Source organism: Colletotrichum phormii (genome assembly GCF_030913505.1).
Source record: "Colletotrichum phormii strain CBS 102054 chromosome Unknown BDP81scaffold_2, whole genome shotgun sequence".
NCBI lineage: Eukaryota > Fungi > Ascomycota > Sordariomycetes > Glomerellales > Glomerellaceae > Colletotrichum > Colletotrichum phormii.
Genome location: NW_026851444.1, coordinates 1,442,780 through 1,460,771, shown reverse-complemented (window position 1 = coordinate 1,460,771; position 17,992 = coordinate 1,442,780). Strand labels below are relative to the sequence as shown.

At 49.7% G+C, this 17,992-nt stretch overlaps 6 protein-coding genes across 6 annotated transcripts; 2 read left to right on the top strand and 4 right to left on the bottom strand.

The window, feature by feature from the left end:
• Positions 1–276: 276 nt before the first annotated feature.
• On the bottom strand, positions 277–2,157 carry BDP81DRAFT_389612 (uncharacterized protein; the record flags this gene model as incomplete). Its single annotated transcript, XM_060587290.1, has 2 exons — positions 277–1,440; positions 1,579–2,157. The coding sequence occupies 2 exons, from the start codon at positions 2,155–2,157 to the stop codon at positions 277–279; spliced, it is 1,743 nt and encodes a 580-aa protein (XP_060450567.1).
• A 1,882-nt stretch (positions 2,158–4,039) lies between these two features.
• BDP81DRAFT_445335 (uncharacterized protein) lies at positions 4,040–4,494 on the bottom strand (the record flags this gene model as incomplete). Its single annotated transcript, XM_060591944.1, has 3 exons — positions 4,040–4,064; positions 4,123–4,317; positions 4,406–4,494. The coding sequence occupies 3 exons, from the start codon at positions 4,492–4,494 to the stop codon at positions 4,040–4,042; spliced, it is 309 nt and encodes a 102-aa protein (XP_060450566.1).
• Positions 4,495–8,244: 3,750 nt separating this feature from the next.
• Positions 8,245–9,693, top strand: BDP81DRAFT_389610 (uncharacterized protein; the record flags this gene model as incomplete). Its single annotated transcript, XM_060587289.1, has 7 exons — positions 8,245–8,415; positions 8,491–8,527; positions 8,580–8,656; positions 8,714–8,882; positions 8,986–9,187; positions 9,248–9,623; positions 9,685–9,693. The coding sequence occupies 7 exons, from the start codon at positions 8,245–8,247 to the stop codon at positions 9,691–9,693; spliced, it is 1,041 nt and encodes a 346-aa protein (XP_060450565.1).
• A 366-nt stretch (positions 9,694–10,059) lies between these two features.
• Positions 10,060–10,563, bottom strand: BDP81DRAFT_445333 (uncharacterized protein; the record flags this gene model as incomplete). Its single annotated transcript, XM_060591943.1, has 1 exon — positions 10,060–10,563. One exon carries the CDS (start codon positions 10,561–10,563, stop codon positions 10,060–10,062), a length of 504 nt encoding a protein of 167 aa, XP_060450564.1.
• Positions 10,564–11,642: 1,079 nt separating this feature from the next.
• On the bottom strand, positions 11,643–12,106 carry BDP81DRAFT_402593 (uncharacterized protein; the record flags this gene model as incomplete). Its single annotated transcript, XM_060588850.1, has 2 exons — positions 12,078–12,106; positions 11,643–12,028 (listed from the first exon to the last, which is right to left on the bottom strand). A coding segment is annotated over exon 2 (228 nt), but the record flags the coding sequence as incomplete, so codon positions are not given.
• Positions 12,107–15,147: 3,041 nt separating this feature from the next.
• BDP81DRAFT_389607 (snare associated Golgi protein-domain-containing protein) lies at positions 15,148–16,299 on the top strand (the record flags this gene model as incomplete). The annotated part of the gene is made up of 5 exons (XM_060587288.1): positions 15,148–15,265; positions 15,325–15,398; positions 15,460–15,646; positions 15,700–15,812; positions 15,871–16,299. 5 exons carry the CDS (start codon positions 15,148–15,150, stop codon positions 16,297–16,299), a joined length of 921 nt encoding a protein of 306 aa, XP_060450562.1.
• Positions 16,300–17,992: the final 1,693 nt, after the last annotated feature.

The window sequence follows — 17,992 nt, the reverse complement described above, 5'->3', positions numbered from 1 at the left end:
CACGTGCACAACTGCAATCCTAATCTGATAAAGATGATGTGTTGTACAAGACAACTTCTGATCAATTACGACGCTTGATTATTCTACGATATGGTTTCACTGGATGCAAACTCTTGCATTGAGCTCAGCATAAGTTTAACAATTATTTCTGAGGGCATTTGAGTACCTATACAAGTTAAAGAACAAATGTGTTGAAAGATTAAGTACCTTATCAACAAAGTCGCTCAAGGCTCCGAGCCTCTTTAAACGAAAACAATCCTGAACTGTAGTCTCGACTTAGAGATTCTTCAGCTCTACAACCTCATCTCTGTGTACTCGTAGGCCATAAATACTCTCAGGTCCACCTATAAACTTGTCCCCAAATGCTTTAAATCCGTCATCCCGCCGGCAATATGTCTCGATGACTGTCTGAATAGGCTTGTACGGATAAGGTACCATGATGCCCTGCCCATGATCCTTTCCATCCAAGAACATCAACTCCAACTCCTCTGTTCCGCTCCACTCGTACTGCTTCCACGACTCTAAATCGTCCATCGTCCACTTCACGTCTCCGGAGTAGACATAGCTTGCTACTGCTCTTGGGTTAGTCACGCAGTCTTCTCCTCCCAAGACAACAGTGCTGCGCATTCCGGCTTGCACGCCGTTGCCGAATATCGCAATTTCTTCTGGAGAGCCAGATGCATAGTAGCCAGCCTCGACATTTCGCAGGCTTGGCGTGAGCATCTCACGCCACATTAGAGACTCCCTCCAGCAGAGCCTTCGAGCAAGTGTGTACGCCGTCCCGGCATCGGTTGCACTTGCCCACCATATCTCCCATTCGTTGCCGTGTCCTGTTCTTCCACGGATTGATGGTGTAGGCTCCCGGCGAGTGAAGTTGAAAGCAACATCAGGCAGATGAAGAAGCAAAGACACTGGGTCTATTAAGATGGATGCAGCAACCCGCGGAGCGAAATCTGCTCTTTGTAGTAGTTGGCCCATCAACAACGTCCCGTAGCTGTTCCCAATTAGAACAAAGTCATCCCATGCTCCACGTTCTCCGACCCCGGGCGCTGGCTGCGAAGCTCGCTGCTGTGCCACACACTTTGCTACCATCTCGCAGAGTTCGGGTGTCGATGGCAGTGGCCACGTGGTGACGCGGGAAGAGATTGGTAGCATCTCAACTGCGAGGATGCCGACGTCCTTAGGGATTGTGTGGAGCCAGAACATGTAAGGGATTAAGCCGACTCCTAGGCCATGGATAAAAACGACGGGACGTTGTGTTGCTGACTTGTGAGGTCGATACCAGTAAGACATTTTGCTCGCTGCAGATTGTTTGAAAGGGAAGAGGTTGATGAATCGGACCGGGAAAACCTTGAAGAAAGTTGAGAATGATTGTTTGTAGTATCGGTAGCCTTGGGTCAGAAGATACAAGGCCATCAGGTTATCGAAAAGTCCAATGACCTAAGGAGAGATCTAGTTAGTAAAGGTCCATTGATCGTTCAAAGGGCGGCAACAAACAAAGAATGTTGTTAAACGCCGCATGTGCCGGCATATATCGCGGAAAGTCTCCGAAGGAAACAGCGGTTGTCAGCAACTCACCATGTAGTAGAGCAAGCTTCGATGTTGGATCATTACAGGGTCGAAGGCGAGTTTCAGGGCTTCTGCATTTCCTCTTCCTGGGCGTAGTTTGATCCCAAACGTTTCTTCAGTATCGTCGATGTACCCCTCGAGTTCGGCCTCAACTTCCTTGGTAGGGCGGCCAGCTGTATTGTCCTGTTCAAACAAGGCCCAAAGTAACCAATCCTTTAGGCTTTCGCGGCGTATATCCTCCATGTGTGCGTTGAGCATCCACATGCGAACAAATTCCTCGCCATCCGGCACCAGACTCAAGGCCTTGGAGAATAGTCGAGCGCGCTGTGAACGACTCATTCGAGCCGGCGTGTACGGCTTGTAAGTCTGCAGGTATCGTTTGTACGGTAGGAAGAAGAGCAAGTAAAAGAGAATTTCAATGGCGGCAATGACCTCAATGAAGATGGAAACTGGATGAGCAACAGCCTTGACGCCGCCTAAAGCAAATACGACGTAAAAGTAGGTCAGGCCCAGGAGTCCCAAGTCCCTCATCATGATTATCAGCACGCGCACCGCAATGTATTGCGGCCATGTCTTTTGGACAATCATCGTCGAAGCTCAGAGGTTGGAAGGCTCTCTCGTTGAAATGCTTGTTGAAGTACCGTAGTTTTCGCTAGAATAATGCTGAGTACTTCCTCAGTCGGCCACTTCGAGTTCTTCGTTAGTTTCTGTAGCTGAAGACAACAAAGCGCTTGTAGTAATGCTCAAGAGCATCAGTCGAGAGTCAGATTTGCTGCAGATTCTGGATTCTCTGCATCACTTGTTTGTGTTGTGACGATGATGCGCCGCCGCTGGATGGATGCTGATAAAGTGCCTCATGCTAACGGGAACAGAAAGGAATGCATAAGTCTCCTCGGATAGACAGACGCTCTGGACCTGCCGAGCGGTTGTGACGTATAACGGGGACTTGAATCAGACGCGGCAGAGCCAACCGTGGATACTTGAAAAGAGAGCGGGCCCCCGTATCCGGGAAGAAGACAGCGGAGACAGTCCCCTTAACTTGACATTGGCGGGGTGGAGATGATGGAAGACGGTGATCTTGGACTGCACCGCATAAGAATGCCGGCTGCGGTAGTTTCAAGAGGGCTTGCCGCACTATGGACGACCTGTCAGCAAAATATGGTTATCTCTGACATGTGTTGCGCGTCCTGCAAGGCGTATCATCTCGGCCGTGGTAAATGGGCTGTGATTTCTATCTGGTTTTCGGCTCTCCAACCGAATTTAGACCAGTCGACCAAACGGGTAATCGAAGAGCTGCACCTTAGCGGCGATGAACTTCGGCCCAAAACCGACTGCGTCGGACCTTGCCGACTCGCCATCGTCTTCTGGGCCCTGTATGGCCAATTCTCGTGTTTCCTCGGTCGGCTCTTTGTTAGCGATTGGTCTGATGCGTCTGATGTGTAGTTGTGCCCGTGTCATCGTTCATGTACTCCGGCCAACTCTTTTGTGGGATACCCTTGTGCTGTCAATGTCAAAGCCAACAGAGGCCCGAGATCCGCATTGATGCTAGGATCTAAGGAGCAACTCCCCGTGTTCGTTCAGCGTGTTCGCTTCAAGGTGGTTGGTGAGTCTCACCATGAGAAAATTGACAAAATTGACAAAATCGACGAAAGAATGTTCCTTGCCGTTATCCAAAATCTCTAGCCGATCAAAGTATTGATCATAAATTGACCAGTAGCTGATGTCATTGCCCAGCTTGGAGCTGTATCTAGGTAATAACGTATGGGTGAGTGTATGCCAGTATTCTCTAAAATCTACAGCTATGGCGTCAAGTACGTGTAAAAACATTTTGGTGTCGAGTGCGATGCCTCTGAGTTATTTCCTGAAGTAGGTTAATAATTGATGGCATCAATGCAGAAGAAAATAAAATGATGTTGTCAAATAACCAAGTGCACTTATCTGCTTACGGGAACGCCACGTTCAGCTGCCACTCGCATAGGTCTAATCCGATTCTTCTTCAAGTTGATAGTCGGTATCGGGCCGCCAACTTAGTGCAATTACTACGTGAGTTGAGTGTTGGGCTTCTGAATTTGTCAGTGACCCTTCTATGTTATCTCATCCCCAAGTTATGTGCTATGAAAGGCACTCAATAAGTCGAATTATTGAAATACGCCATTGCAACGAACTACTATGGGAGTGAATCCGTAGCAGCACGCCGCCATGTTTTCTCGGAATATTGAATTAGTCTAGCAAACTTGCAGAATGTCGCTTTTGGAGACTTCATGGCAAGAGCCTAGAGCGTATGACACCGGAGCAAATAGTATGACTAGGTTGGTGACCCAGAAAGCTATGCTCAAACTCGTAAAGACCAAAGTAATTCAGATGATTGAGGAGCGAATTGAACGTGTGAGTAACTCTATCCGGTCCGTGAGACCAATTATTGATTAAAGTCTACTACTCTAACTATACTTGAAATAAGACATGTGAACATCTAGGAAATGGGGCAGTTGATCGCGCTATGAGGTGACTGGTTAGCCGCTTTCTCTAATTTTCGGGGTCTTTCCAATAACTTACTTCTTGTCGGACTTGTTGGCGGTGATGCCATCCGGCTGCTTGCCGTCCACAGTGCACTTGGCGAAAACGTTAGGGACGATTTGTCCCGAGGTGGTGCCGCAGTCAATGAGGTAGGTCTTGCCGCTGGTGCCGGTCACTTTGCTATCGTGGCCCACGCTGACGTACTGGTTGGCAACGCCATCTCCGGAGAAGTAGCTATTGCCAATTGTCAACCCGGTGTAAGAGTTGGAGGCTTTGCAATCCAAGCACTGGATTATGTGGCTTGAGGGAGACTGTTACTTACCATCCGTAGATGATCTGACGGCTCTCAAGAGCAGGGGCAGCCTGAGCTCCGGCAACCAGGAGAGCAGCAGCGACGGTGAAAGTACGCATTTTGATTGATTTTTGAAGTGAGGAAAGATTGATAGTGTGTAGATTACCGAAGGCAATGAGAAACGAGAGACAAGTAGTTGATGCAGAGAAGTCTGAAGCTGCGACATATGTGCATGTCCGGTAGGCTCTTATACCAAGAGTGCACTAAACCGAGACCGTCGATACGTCGTATTTGTCGATCATTCAGTCTTTGACTTTCACACATACGGGCCTCGAGTGGAGTCTATGCTCCTTGACTGCATATTGTTTTCATGCTATTGCCGACTGTTAGGCTTCCCGACAGCAAGAACCTAGGCCTAATATCCGGGGAATCCGACAACAAAAATAACTTGGCGCAGGTTCATCCAATTTTGAACCTTAAGTGGCTGGTTCTCACGGGAAGATTCTCACTGCCACAAGTAGTGGGGAATGAGCAGAGTATAATAAAATGCGCAATCTTAGTTTCAGAAGCTTATTCTTGCCGTGTCAGATCGTCGACCACTCGATGTAGCTCGGCGACCGGATTGCTCAACTGAACCGTGAACTGTCGATGATTGGTAATCGGCGAAACTAAAAAGGATTCAAGCTGCAGTCTTTGGTTTGAAGATTTAGAAATCCGTTGTATCATTTGGTTGAAATGCAGTCTTTTCGCAAGGAAAAATGAGCAGTTGGCAAGAGAATCATTGGTCGAGTTCAAGGGAAGAGCTGGTTGAAAGAGTACGAGTCAGGAGCAGGGCGGCGAAGGAGGCGTGATACATGCACTGTTTGGATTGGGAGATCCCTCGTAGGCTCTGACAGAATGGCTTGTAGTCTGATGCCTTGTGCAGAACCACAACTTTGGAGTCAGAGAAAAGAACGAGAGGATCACACAGTATTAATTACACGATATTCAGCCAGTCAAGAACCCTGAGCAACAGCCAGCTTGCAGGTTCACAGCCTTCGGTAGATGATGCACAACATCTTGCCTAATGAGGTATGTGACGTCCAACAATGTTGAGCAGAGACAACAACAGTCAATACTGTATTATTTGACGATACTTCCATCAGCTGCGGAGCTTCGATTATCAAAGTCTTTGCTACCTCTATAAATGTGACGCTGGTACACTTCCCCCACCTTCCGAGGCCAGGGCATTACTCGTATCGTAGAAGGAAATAGTAATCAGGGAAGCAAATGGAGATATCTCTGTAATAATCACTGTAGTCCGTCCGAAAACGTAGTTACAGATGATGCGTTGGCATGTAGACATGTAGATGGGGATGCGAGAGGCCCTTTGCTTTTGTCGCTTGCGTCTCAACTATAGATGGGATAAGTGCTCTGTAGCCTACCTAGGCCACCTTAGTTCACGATTTGCACTTTCTACACTGTACACGCAGTCTACGAAGTCTTACGAGAAATTTGACTGATAAAATTTGGCGAAGCTTCGAGAAAAGTTGCAATTGTAGAGTGAGTAGGAATATAAGTTCAATAGTCTCTGTTGGTATACACGTCAGCAGGGCAACCATACGGTTGGAACGAAGTGCCAATAATGGTCTATTATTGCTGCGTCTGGAGGTGGAAGGAGGAGATTGTGGGCAGAGCCCACGATCTCCCAGAAGTGGTATATAAGTGAAAGGGCCGTTTGTAAGTACCCATACCGCCTTCCAGATCCATCTTTTCTGCCGACTGCTCAGAGATCTAACAGTCTCAGTTAGAACGTTGAACAGGACAACTGTAAAGAATAGGTACCGCATGATTACAGATTACAGAATTAGGTCTCGAATACTGTAACGGCTTCCACTTAGAAAGTTGACGATTTCTTTGTGACTATTACAAGATAGGAGTCACATGGAGTGTTCTAAAAGCCGTTTTGACTTGTTCCTGTCCCACAATCACTAGCTCCCGCAATCAACATAAGTATGCATTAAGAGCAAGACACATCCCACTTCACACTAAGAACAAGAATCCTTCCCCTCCCTTCGATACACCCCTTCCGTTCTCGTCAGAAACAAGGTAAAATACTGACGAACATGGAGATCTAAATTTACCAAACTTCGACGTCTACTTTGAAGACAAATACATCTGCAGAAGACTGCAGACGAGCTGTGTCAACTGCCATGGTTTTGAGAGCTTTGGTCAGGAAGCAATTGTTAAACGGAAAATAGGTCAAGTTGTGAGGAAGCTAACGCCTATGGCCTCAGCCCTTCTTCTGATATGAGGTGCTTAAGAAGTAGCATTTGCCTAGTATCTAGGTAAATGGAGCTGCGTGGTATCTTGATGTCTTCGAAATGGCACCAAGAGCATCAGATGAAATAGGAAGAAGCTTTAGGAACCAAAGATGCCTGCTCTAGCACTGAAAGCCAATTGAGATGCCCGAGTTGCCCCAGACCTCGGCGAAGCTTCCCGGGGTATCTCATTGACCAGTGCTTGCGGTCCACCATGTGGTCCACTTTTTCGTCTCTCCAGGAAAAGAAACCGTGGGTTTCTTTCTTTTCTTTTGGACTTCCTGAGAAGGAAGGATCTGATGCTAGGACCATTGCCTGCCTGCTCCATCCATGCACGTCTGTCAGACTGTCAGATTGTCGATAACGGAGACCACACAAGACTTGATATGATTCAGGATGTATCCCTCCTGGTGATGTATCTGAAAATTTGGAAAAGATTGTGTTTGTCGTTATCATCTTGTCGCAAAAACGACGCCGTTTATTACGGGCAGCAATTAACGCCATATACCCTACGACACATCTAAACTGGCCAAGAAATTATCCAAAACACGTTTTGGGCTCTGCTCCGGGATGCCGTGGAGGATTGAGGCGCCACCGACGGTTTATTCTAGCAAATACATAAGCAGTGAGCGAATATGCAATCATGTTGGAGTGGGGATATGAAGGCGATCATCCCAAGACTGAGGGATCCCAAGGCTGAGGGACCAGTCAAAAATTGGGTTAAAATTTCGATGGTAAGGTAGCAAAAGGTGGGAGTGGCATTGAACTCATGTTTGCGGCACCGGCATATCGAGCCTGCCACGTTTTGGAGTGGCCATTCATTTCGCCAAGGTGGCGGGAAAGTGGGAATCGGGGCTCATTGGATGCATCCCCTGGTTCATGCATGAGGCACAGAAAGGTCTGACGACGATGGCCTCCTCGGACAAGTCTAGCCCGGGGCTCCGGCGCGCCAAAACTTTCTTATTCAGACGCGGCTCCTCGTATGTCTCATTGTCTACTGCAAAAGTGTTGCCAACTTGCCACTCTTAGCTTCACCAGCTCAATAACAGGCTGATAACCCCTCATCTTCGAATCTCTCGTCCGTCTGGCCATCAAGTGCGATTCGATGTCAGAAATTAACTTGAGCCCCAGCAAACCCGTGACGATATCATCTAGATCGGGAATCTGAGAGCAAGGAAAAGAGCAGCAATCATTGCCGATGTTTGCTTCCCAACCAACTGCCACCAGCGATCCAACGGTTTAGTAACCTAGTTCGGCATAATCCGTGTTCTGATGGCGACGTCCAACCAGAACACCTCATGCACCGGCACCAACACCAGCACTATTTCGGTTGTTTGCTAATGAGATGCATATTGCCCCTGTCGCACACGCAGCGGCAGGCACAATGTCCGATTACATCAACCTTCCGGCCGCAAGAGAATTCCCTTTATCTTCGCCTTATATCTGCAAAGCACATTCCCGGTGCCCGGACCAAGATGGTTGAAGCCCAGACGGCAAGCCGCATCACCTTTCTCACTCCGTGTGACCAGATGTTCCTGCATTCGATTTGTTAGGACTCCCAGTTTCACAATGGTTTCCATCACATACCACTCAGACCACGATATCTCCGGCATCCTAATCATCTCACACGCAGTCCTGAGTTTCCTGGCCACTGTTCTCTTCTTGCTTAGACTCTACGCCTCGTGGCGGACACCGCATGCAATATGGACCGCCGATGTTCACATTTCGCTGATAGCGTTGGTAAGTAGCTGCAGCCGACTTCATCCCTTGCAGGACATCCCGCAGAGTGAAACAGACTGACTCAGAGTCTAAAAGCTGTCAAATCACGCTTTACTTGCTATTGAACTTGCCGGTAAGTCTATCTCGACGATCTTTGAGACAGAAAAGCTAAAGCTCTCGTTCAGCCGTTCCGCTTGGTCTTGGGACCAACATCCAAGATGTGATGGATAATCAACCTAACGGCACTGCTCCTCTGTTCAAGGTAGGCAATTTTGCCATCCTCAATTATCTTGTCTCACTACTGACGCGAAAGATCCAGAGTATTCTGGCCATCGATATTATACATTGCGTAGCGTGCTCGGCCGCCAAGATAGCAGTCCTCGCCATGTACTACCGTCTTTTCTCAGCTTCAAAGGTTTTGCGGTGCTGGGTATGGGGAACAACGATTGCAATCTTGCTGTGGCTCATTGCTGTGATTTTGGTCAGCAGTAAGTGATTTTCTAACAGAAACTTCTCCGTGGTTCCCGACTCCATCGTTCAGCAACAACTGTCGAACGAGAGAGCATGCTAATGTTTTTGAACGACGCACAGCTTTCTCGTGTTTGCCCGTAGAGTATCACTGGGACAAGTCCCTTCCTGGTACCTGCATGGGAATCAGCAAAGTAGGGATTCTGTTCCCGAACATCATCTTCGACATCATAGCCATGGTCCTCCCCATCAACGAGATATGGAGGCTGCAGATGCCACGAACCAAGAAGGCGGCACTCACGGGCATCTTTCTAATCGGCGGCAGGTATGGGAATGCCTTCTTCAAACCACCTTTCTCTCCGAGGTATTGACTGACTTTCGCCAGCGTCATCTTCATCTCCATCTCCCGGCCGCTCCTCTTCTGGATCTTCCGCCCCGTGCCCGGCATAGCGCACAACGTCAGCCAGACCACCATCTTCCCCTACACGGCATCGGCCGCCGAAGTCTGCCTCGATATCATCGGCGCCTGCCTACCGCCCTGCGCTTCTCTCTTCAGGCGCTTCTTCGGCGGAGTCGTGAATGTTGTAAAGTCGGGACATAATTACTCCACCTCGAGGGGCAAACCCAGCAGCAAAGAATCCTCAACAAAGAGATCCAGCAAAGTACGCGCCCTTACCATCGGCAAGGCGTCTAACCGCAAGCGAACCGACGCCGACGACGCGATCGATCTTGAGGGATCATTTGAACGGCTCGGGGATGGGGTTAGCTGGCAAGGTTCGACGGATGGGTTGTATGGAATGGATGATCTCCAACGCAGCACAGGGAATGTAGACGATTGCAAAGGACGTGATGGGATATGCGTCAGGCACGATATCCAAGTTCATCACGGGGGTCCAGTCACGGCGGATGACATCGCAAAGTGGCACCGAGGAGACGTCTTTGACGGGAGATCTAGCAGACTTTCACGGGAAGCTTGACGTTCATTTGCCACCCTTGAACTTTCGATTTTACTTTGATGTAGAATATTGTACATTTTGACTATGAAGTACGTGCATTTTTCTTGCCATCTTTGTGCGAGTCGATACTAGCTACCAAGAGCTTGCTTCCCGTTTGATGTATATGCATGTCGTGACACTCAACCAGAGCCTAAGTCCGGAAAGGGCAATGCTTATTTATGCCCTCCGAATCACGACCTCTTCACACCTCAACCCAGTCCTCCCAGTCCAGAATAACAGACTCTTTATACTCCGCATCCATGAACTCCTTCACCCACTCTTCATCCTCAACAAAGTCCAAGTCTGCCTTCTTGAAATACACCAGAATAACAATGCATCCCTGATTCCCAAGAGAAATAGCCATGATCTCACCGGCGATTTCGTCCGCAAACTTGTCCTTTGGCGCGACAGTGACCTGGACATCCTCCCTTTTCCCTTTCATGGCGATGTCTTGACTTTCCAAATCGGTGGTAAATGCGTGTAGACGGACAGCATATCCGGTACCTTGGGTATTTTTTCCCGCGGCGACGAGTCTGAAGCAGTGGATGTCTTTATCGTTGATGCGGATGGAGAGGGCCTCTTCGAGGTTGTCGAATTGGTGTGTGGGGTCCTCGGGGGGAGGTGCGAGATGTCCGTATGGCTCCATGTAGCGAAATGGGGTCGGTTTGTTTCCGGTCGGGGGATTTGGGGTTGCTCGTTGAGACATTGTGTTTAGTCTTTATGGAGGAGTGGATGGTATCGCTTGTTGTGAGGATAATGTTTTTGTTGTGTAGAATGTCATTACAGGTGGACTCGCCAATGCAGACCGTGGCCTGGTCGATTTAGACGCGCTTAGTTCTATCTCCGAATGTTTCCCACCTCATTCAAAATCATTCAAAGTTTTCTTGAAGACTCAGGTTACCACAGCATGAGAGAAGTTCAGGAAAAACGCCCCGCTAATTACCGGAAAAGACTATGCCTGTCGTGGGACATCGTGGGCAACTTTTGACTTCTCCAGTCCCGCAGTATTAACCAAGAGAACCGGTCTCCACCACTGATCTGATTAATAGGGCCAGGGGCAGTGTGATGCGGTACAGACTTCTGTCATAAAAGCTTTTTCTCCTTATTCTCGTTTTATTCATCTTGGCTTTGGCGTTTTCCATGAGATCCTTTAGGCTACCTTTTGGGCCACCTTTCGGGCCAACTAAGACCAACAGGGTCAGTCAGAATGTGGTCCATCCTGACTGGTTCCTAGTCCCCGAAATCCAATCATACTTCCCCTTTTGTCGGCCATGAAGTCCTCTCTGTATTTAGACCTTGAAGCTTCTATAAAGCGCTCGCATCCCATTCCTCCCTTCTCTCTCGCCAGCCCCAAAAACTCCAGAGCGTATGAACTCAAGAGTGGCAAGTGCAAACACTACTGTTGGTATACACGTCAGCAGGGCAACCGTACGGTTGGAACGAAGTGTCAATAATGGTCTATTATTGCTGCGTCTGGAGGTGGAAGGAGGAGATTGTGGGCAGAGCCCACGATCTCCCAGAAGTGGTATGTAAGTGAAAGGGCCGTTTGTAAGTACCCATACCGCCTTCCAGATCCGTCTTTTCTGCCGACTGCTCAGAGATCCGACAACTACAAAAAAGTCAATAACCATCAAGAACACAGCACGCAAACTACCTAAGGTAAGGAATCATGAGGACTTACTTCTTGGAGCTGCAATATCCACCAGTTCCCTTCAACGCGAAGCACTATAACAAACTCGTCAGCAAATTTCATCAACGCTTCAAGTGGAGACGTTGGAACATTACCTTGACCTGACACGCCTTATCTCCGCCCAAGAACGAACACGTCCATCCCTGACGAGTCTCCAGGATCTCTGCGGCGCGCTTGATGACTTCGGTCTCTTCTGCAGAAAGGGGATTACGGTTCTTCAGTTTTTCTGCCGCCGCTGCCGGTTGGGCGATGGGGTTTGCGAGGACTGTCGCTGAAGAGAAGGCCAGGGCGGCGATGGAGAGGAGGGTCATTGAGAAGTGCATTTTTTTCGTGTTGTGTTTGTCTGGTAGTTTGAGAAGGACGAGGTATTGTATATGTGAAATAGGGTAAGGTAGGTGAGTGTAATTGGAACTGGGGTGGTGGATATGACTATAGAATAACTTGTGAGATTGGGAGTTTAGAGATATGGATCAAGAAGGGCCTTCGACTGTCAGCATTTATACATTTTCCTCTAGCTCATCGACTCTTACCATTCTTGTAGCCTATCTCGACCCTATTCAAGATATCATGTTACTTCTCCGCATCTTCCGTCTCCCTCTCTTGTTCATCTTCTTGGCAACTAACTCCCTGTGTAAGGATCCGCAAGCCAAAATCTGACGATCTCGCGGAGAGGAGTTGCGGCTCTCAAGCTCGTTACGAGATCTTCCTGATCGACAAATCTTGACTTTCTCAAAGTGGTTGTTGGGTTCGGACGTGTCCACAATCATAACTGACGAGTCAGAAGTAGGGCGAGTTCACTGTGAAAACAACCCCTGATTGTCACAAACGGGCAGACTGAGCAACCTCACGACACCCTCTCTAGATGAGACCGGCAAGCCAAGAGTCCAATCCCATGCCTGGCCCCGCAAAGCTCTACGCCTGTCGCCTCGTGGCGTGGATTATCAGACCGACGTTGAGACGAGAACGCGGAGCTTTGCTAAAAGCCACAGAGCCTAGCACGCCTGGGTAAGACACGAGACCCTGGAAACCGAAACTCATACTGAAAACAGCCTCGATGTGGGACGATGGGAAAGAGTGTAGAAGACCGTGGGGTTCAGAATGTCTCTCTAACCTAGGCCAAGACACGAACTAATAAGCTGGCATGCGGGTGTAGCCGCCGCCGACGACGCCGAGCCCTCGTCGGGGGGCTGTCACGTAACAGGCCCTGGAGCCGGACCAACGGCATCGTCATAGCAGATGGGACGACAAATTTTCTAGCCATAAGCTGAAAGATCTCCCCGTTAGATCGCCAGGGAGTCAGAAAAAGCTTCGCACCAAGACCCCTACCCGACGACAAGTCTGCAACTAGCTCGTGGGTACGGTGAACCAAGTTGGAAATGATCCGAATAACTCTGACACAGAGGCTAAAGCTGAAAGAAGCTGAAGCTGGAAGAAGAATTCGATGAGCTAAGGAGGCGGGAGCTAAAGCTGTCAAACTCCACGATGTCTCACGACCCCCTCACATTCACATTCCTCACTTCCAGGTGCCAAGCCACAGAAGCCACCCGCAGTGATGTTCGCCATATCAAAGGGGGAAAGCAAAAAAAAGCCACACCTGCAACGCTAAGAGAGCGGCCCGTCGGCCGGAAGCCAGATGCTTAGTGTAGTGCAGACCTGCACTACGAGCTCTTGGCTCGGATGTCTTGGCGTCCGTTGAACGTGGTCTTGCCTTCCTTCGTCCAGGTTCTTGTGTACATGACAAGCTTGCTTGCAGTCTGCATGCCCTCTGCAAAGACAGTGCATCTTTTTCCAAGTCTTTGCGCCTTGAAGGGTATCTTGAAAAAATTGAAAAATGCATAGAGCTCTGCAAACTCTTGAGAGCTTCTATATGATCAAGAGCACGCGCATTCAATGCTGCAAGGAGCTCGTCCTCGCGTTCCGAGCGGCTGGGATCTGGGGGGGGAGAATGATAGCTCCTGCTCAGACTCTCTCCTCGCAGGTCATGACGTGCTCGCCCAAACGCAAAAGGCTGTGATCGAGAGGCAGGGTCCGCCGGGGCAGAAAGAGCCCCCAAGCAGCATAAATAAGCCATTTTGGCTTTCTCCTGGCATAGGCATGGCTACCCAATTCAAGTCCTAAAAGGAGAGGGTGGGGGGATGGACAGAGGATGATGGAGAGCAGGAGATGCGCACGTCAATCCTGCACTCCGGCCGATCACGAAGAACTTTGAGAGGGAAACAGATTTCCTATCTGCCCATGCAGGAAGCAAAGAGCTGCTAGGTTGAACGTTATCCAACACCAAAAACGGCCGCAAGTTCCCACAGCCACTGCCACTATGAGGCTCGGGCATGCGCGTCATTGAAGGAAAATGTCTAAAAAGTGAGTTCTGACACTCTGGTTGAAAGGGCTCATGCCCGTTCTAGATGACCCAGGGCTCCGTGTACATGATGCCAGCCATCCGTCTCCCAGAATGTCGGATGCCAAAGGATGAGACGGGCAATGGGCTTACAGAGAGATAAGAGGTTGCATTCGAGCTGAAAGGATGCTTACTGTAGCCCAGCCAGGCTTGACTTGCTGCCGGATCCCGTGCGATTAAACCTCCCGCCAGGACCACCGGGAGACTAGCCGGCTTGATCCTCGAGTGTCAGGTCCAGCCAAGGCATTGGGTTCTGGGGTAAGTAGAGTTTTTCTCCTACCAATGTAACTTTGATGAGGGAAGCGTAAGAGCCCAATTGTATAGGCAAGAGAGAATGGCCAAGCTCATACGGCGGATAGCTCGGAGGGGACTCTGTCTTGGTGTCCGACAGATGGTGGTGGCATGGTGTTGAATCTTGACTGGGGCCAGTCGCAAGCTTAAACGTTCCCCGTTGTCCAAGTTGGGAGAAACAAACAGGCCGTTAGTCGCCGAGTCGTTGAATGAAACTTGGCTATCGAAATAAGGCCGCGGCGGCTACGTGGGGGTGACTTGGCTTGGGTGCTTTCGTTATCGGTGTCTTTTGGATCTCCGACGCCTTGTCGGTCGGTGATCGGCCACGGGTGTTGAAACACGCAAAGAGCCGCCCGCCACGTGTTGGTGATGGCCGTATGTATTGTGATACGTCTACCGTGCGCGAAACCGCAACCTCTCACACAAGACGTCATATGACGTTGAGGTTCCCATTGCGAAAAAAGAGGAGCAGTCGAACTCCGTATTGGAATTCCTTGTAGGCTTGTCCTCCCCCCCGGGAAGGAAATCCTCATTTGCGGTAGTGCAAAAGGCGGGAGGATGTGCGGGGGATTTTCCCGTTGCCCTGCATCCGCGTTAATAACAATTAAGGCTTGTGTTCCAGGAACAACCCGGTGACATAAAGCGTTTACGACTCGAGGAAATTCTGGACCACTGCACTGACTATTGCCTCCTTTGGCCGATCTTTGGGGTGGCTGTGCGTTCCGCTTTCCGGTTTCGCATTGATTTCAGATCCCGCCGTCTCCCTACATGATGTGTGTGTTCTCCCCCTCCCCTGGACCGTTCTTCCCGCTCTCATCAAAATGGGTGTTGGTCGCATATTTTCTCGTCGACGCTGGAGCCGGGTTGTTGAACAATCAGATCTCCATCACCAACAGTCGCCGGCAGTTTCTACTATGCCCGACGTCGAGATGGCCCGAACGGGAACCGTACAACGGGAAGGGGAGAAGGAGGAGGACACCGAGTATAGGCCATTGAACTGGAAGAAGATCTTCTTGACGCCAAAGTATATCCGTATGAATTATCCGTTCGACACTGAAAAGAAAAGGGGAGCTGACCAGGGCGGCGTGCAGCATTTCACCTCTTGGGCATTGCCATCATTGTGGCAACAGTCTTTATCAGTCTTCACCATGACGAGGTCGTTGAGGTATGTGCCGTTTTTCTGGAGGTGAAAAGGATTCATTTACTAATGTGTGGTGCGATCATAGAAACTGAGGCCCTTTTCTGAAAAGGTCCGATCGCTCCCTGGAGGGTTCTTGATTCCGATCGCCATCTTGATCCTGATCTCGTTCCCGCCCCTCTTCGGCCACGAGATTGTGGCTCTGTTGTGCGGTGTGGTGTACGGCCTGTGGATTGGATTTGCAATCGTCGCAGCCGGCACTTTCATCGGAGAGAGTACGACGTTCACAAACCCTCACGTATGACCAGTTCGCTAACTCAAATTGCAGTCGGAACGTGGTTTGCATTCAAGTATACCTTGCGACGCAAGGCCCAAAAGCTGGAGAGAACCAACCTCAACTATGGGGCTTTGGCGCGATTGACTCGCGACGGCGGATTCTGGGTATGTTCATTGGCATGGGTTGCTCGAAGACGTGGGCTGTTTGACTGACATTCCAAAGATCGTCTTCATTATTCGATTCTCGGTCATTCCGTCCCATTTCTCGACGGCGGTGTTCTCGACATGCGACGTTAAGTTCTGGCACTTTGCCGTGTCGACATTCTTGACGCTTCCGAAGCAAATCATCCTCGTCTACCTCGGTGTTCTCCTGATCGAGAAGAAGTCGAACAATAGCAACAACACCATCAAGAATATCGTCTTCGGCGCGACATTTGTTCTGACCATCGCACTCGCGGTATACATCTATGTCAAGATGAGAAGAGTCAAAAAGATGCTGTTGGCGGAACAGGAAGAGAGGAGAGTGCAGCGAGAGTTGCAGGAGTTGCCTCAAAAGGTTGAGGTCGACGCAGTCGAGACGGAGATCGTGCCTCTCCAGCCTGGCGCGGCGACGGTGCGAACAAACAGACCGGGATACCCACACTGGATTTGAGGGCTAGAAGCCACCACAGGGAAAGATGGAATTTTGGGAAAACAGATGTCCGGGAACTTGGGACACAGGGATGGGAAACATGGGACATTTGCTCTTTGGAGTTGGCGTTGGCATGCGCAACATAGCGTTGAGGACCAAGAAGAAATGATTGGCTTTGGTTTCTGACAACAAAATAAGCGCCCTTCCTGAATGTCTCGAAGTGAAACCCGACTGCACTGGCTCCTATGCCAGTGGAACGTAGGCAAAGACAAGTTGCCAAGATTTGTCGGCCATCGGAGTTGTCTCCGTTGAGCGAAGGAACGAAGTATCAGAATCTTCCGATGTCGAGATTGGCGACTCGATCTCGTGCGAGGACCCGTGCCGAGATGATCCATATATACAGAGAGGCGCCTGAAATTGCCGATTCTAGGTGATGTGCCAAGATCGATGAGACGGTTTTCCAATATCCCTCTGACTATCCCATCAACTGCTAGATAGCGTCAGTATATAGGTAGGTACTTTAGTAGGGGGAATAACGAATAATCTAATAATCCGATCCTATTTCCCTTATATCCGCCTATGAATAATCTCGAAATAGGGCGAAATTAGAGAAAGACTGGAGATAGACGTAGCGACGCCATCCAGCAGTCAATGGGATACAGAGAGGCGCTTGAGGTTGCCGATTCTAGGTGATATGCCAAGACTTGATAGGACGGTTTTCGAATGTCCCTCTTACTGTACACATCAATTTTCGGACAACGATTACACACCTCCAGCAGTTCTCCCATGGTTCAAACCCAGCTTCTGGTTTACCAGGGAAAATTGCGTTGTTCAACTTCAGTCTGGCTGGTGTTGGGGTAAACCAATTGTTTGTTACCATTTCCACGGGGGGTTACAGAGTGGGATTCGGAAATCTCCATATCGAAATGCGCCAATTCTGACCCACGTAGTCCTGCGAGGTGTATGCCAGAAGGGGGAATCATCTGTGCTCCTACTGTGCCGTCCCTAAAATCTTTGCGAGAGAAATGCCATCGAACTCTGGCAGGAGGCGGGAGCAAGAACTGGCGGCGAGTCATCCCCTGGATCCGATCCATAGGATGACCCTGCGGGAGAATGGCGTACAGAGAATTTATCCGGCCTGATGGGAGAATAGGTCCGGAGCAACTCCGTGATGAGGCTGAGGCTTGAGTTGGAGGTTGCAGGTCTGACAGGTTGGGGGTAGTCGAGCGAGTCGTTGAGGTCCCGGCCGAGTCGTGGCTTGCGAAGGGAAGAAACACAGAAGAAGTGTGGCTCGTGCATGGAACCTGGAAGGAAGTGCCTCCAAAGTGTTTCCTGCGCCTAAGCCAGTGTGGGATACCGGAATTGACCAATCCGAGGTCGGCAGGAGTCAAGCTCACAGCGTATCTCACCCCGCCTCCTGTGCTGAGTCCGCTGTGGCCGATGCCTCTGCAGCAGGCTCAGACCCAGCGGATTCTGCGCACTGGATGGCCGTGGTCTGGTCCCTGGACGGGGTTTCCTGCTGGGGCTGAAGGGGTAAAAATAGCATCAATATCATGAAATTGTCCGCAGCACTTACAGACTGCAGGGTCTACGTCGGTGGCTGTTCCGGTGGCCCTATTTCGTTCATTCCGGGGAAATGAATCTAAAGTTGACTCTGCTTTGAATGAGAGATCGTTTCTACTTCTGGGGCTCTGGTTAACAGTAGATGATCCAG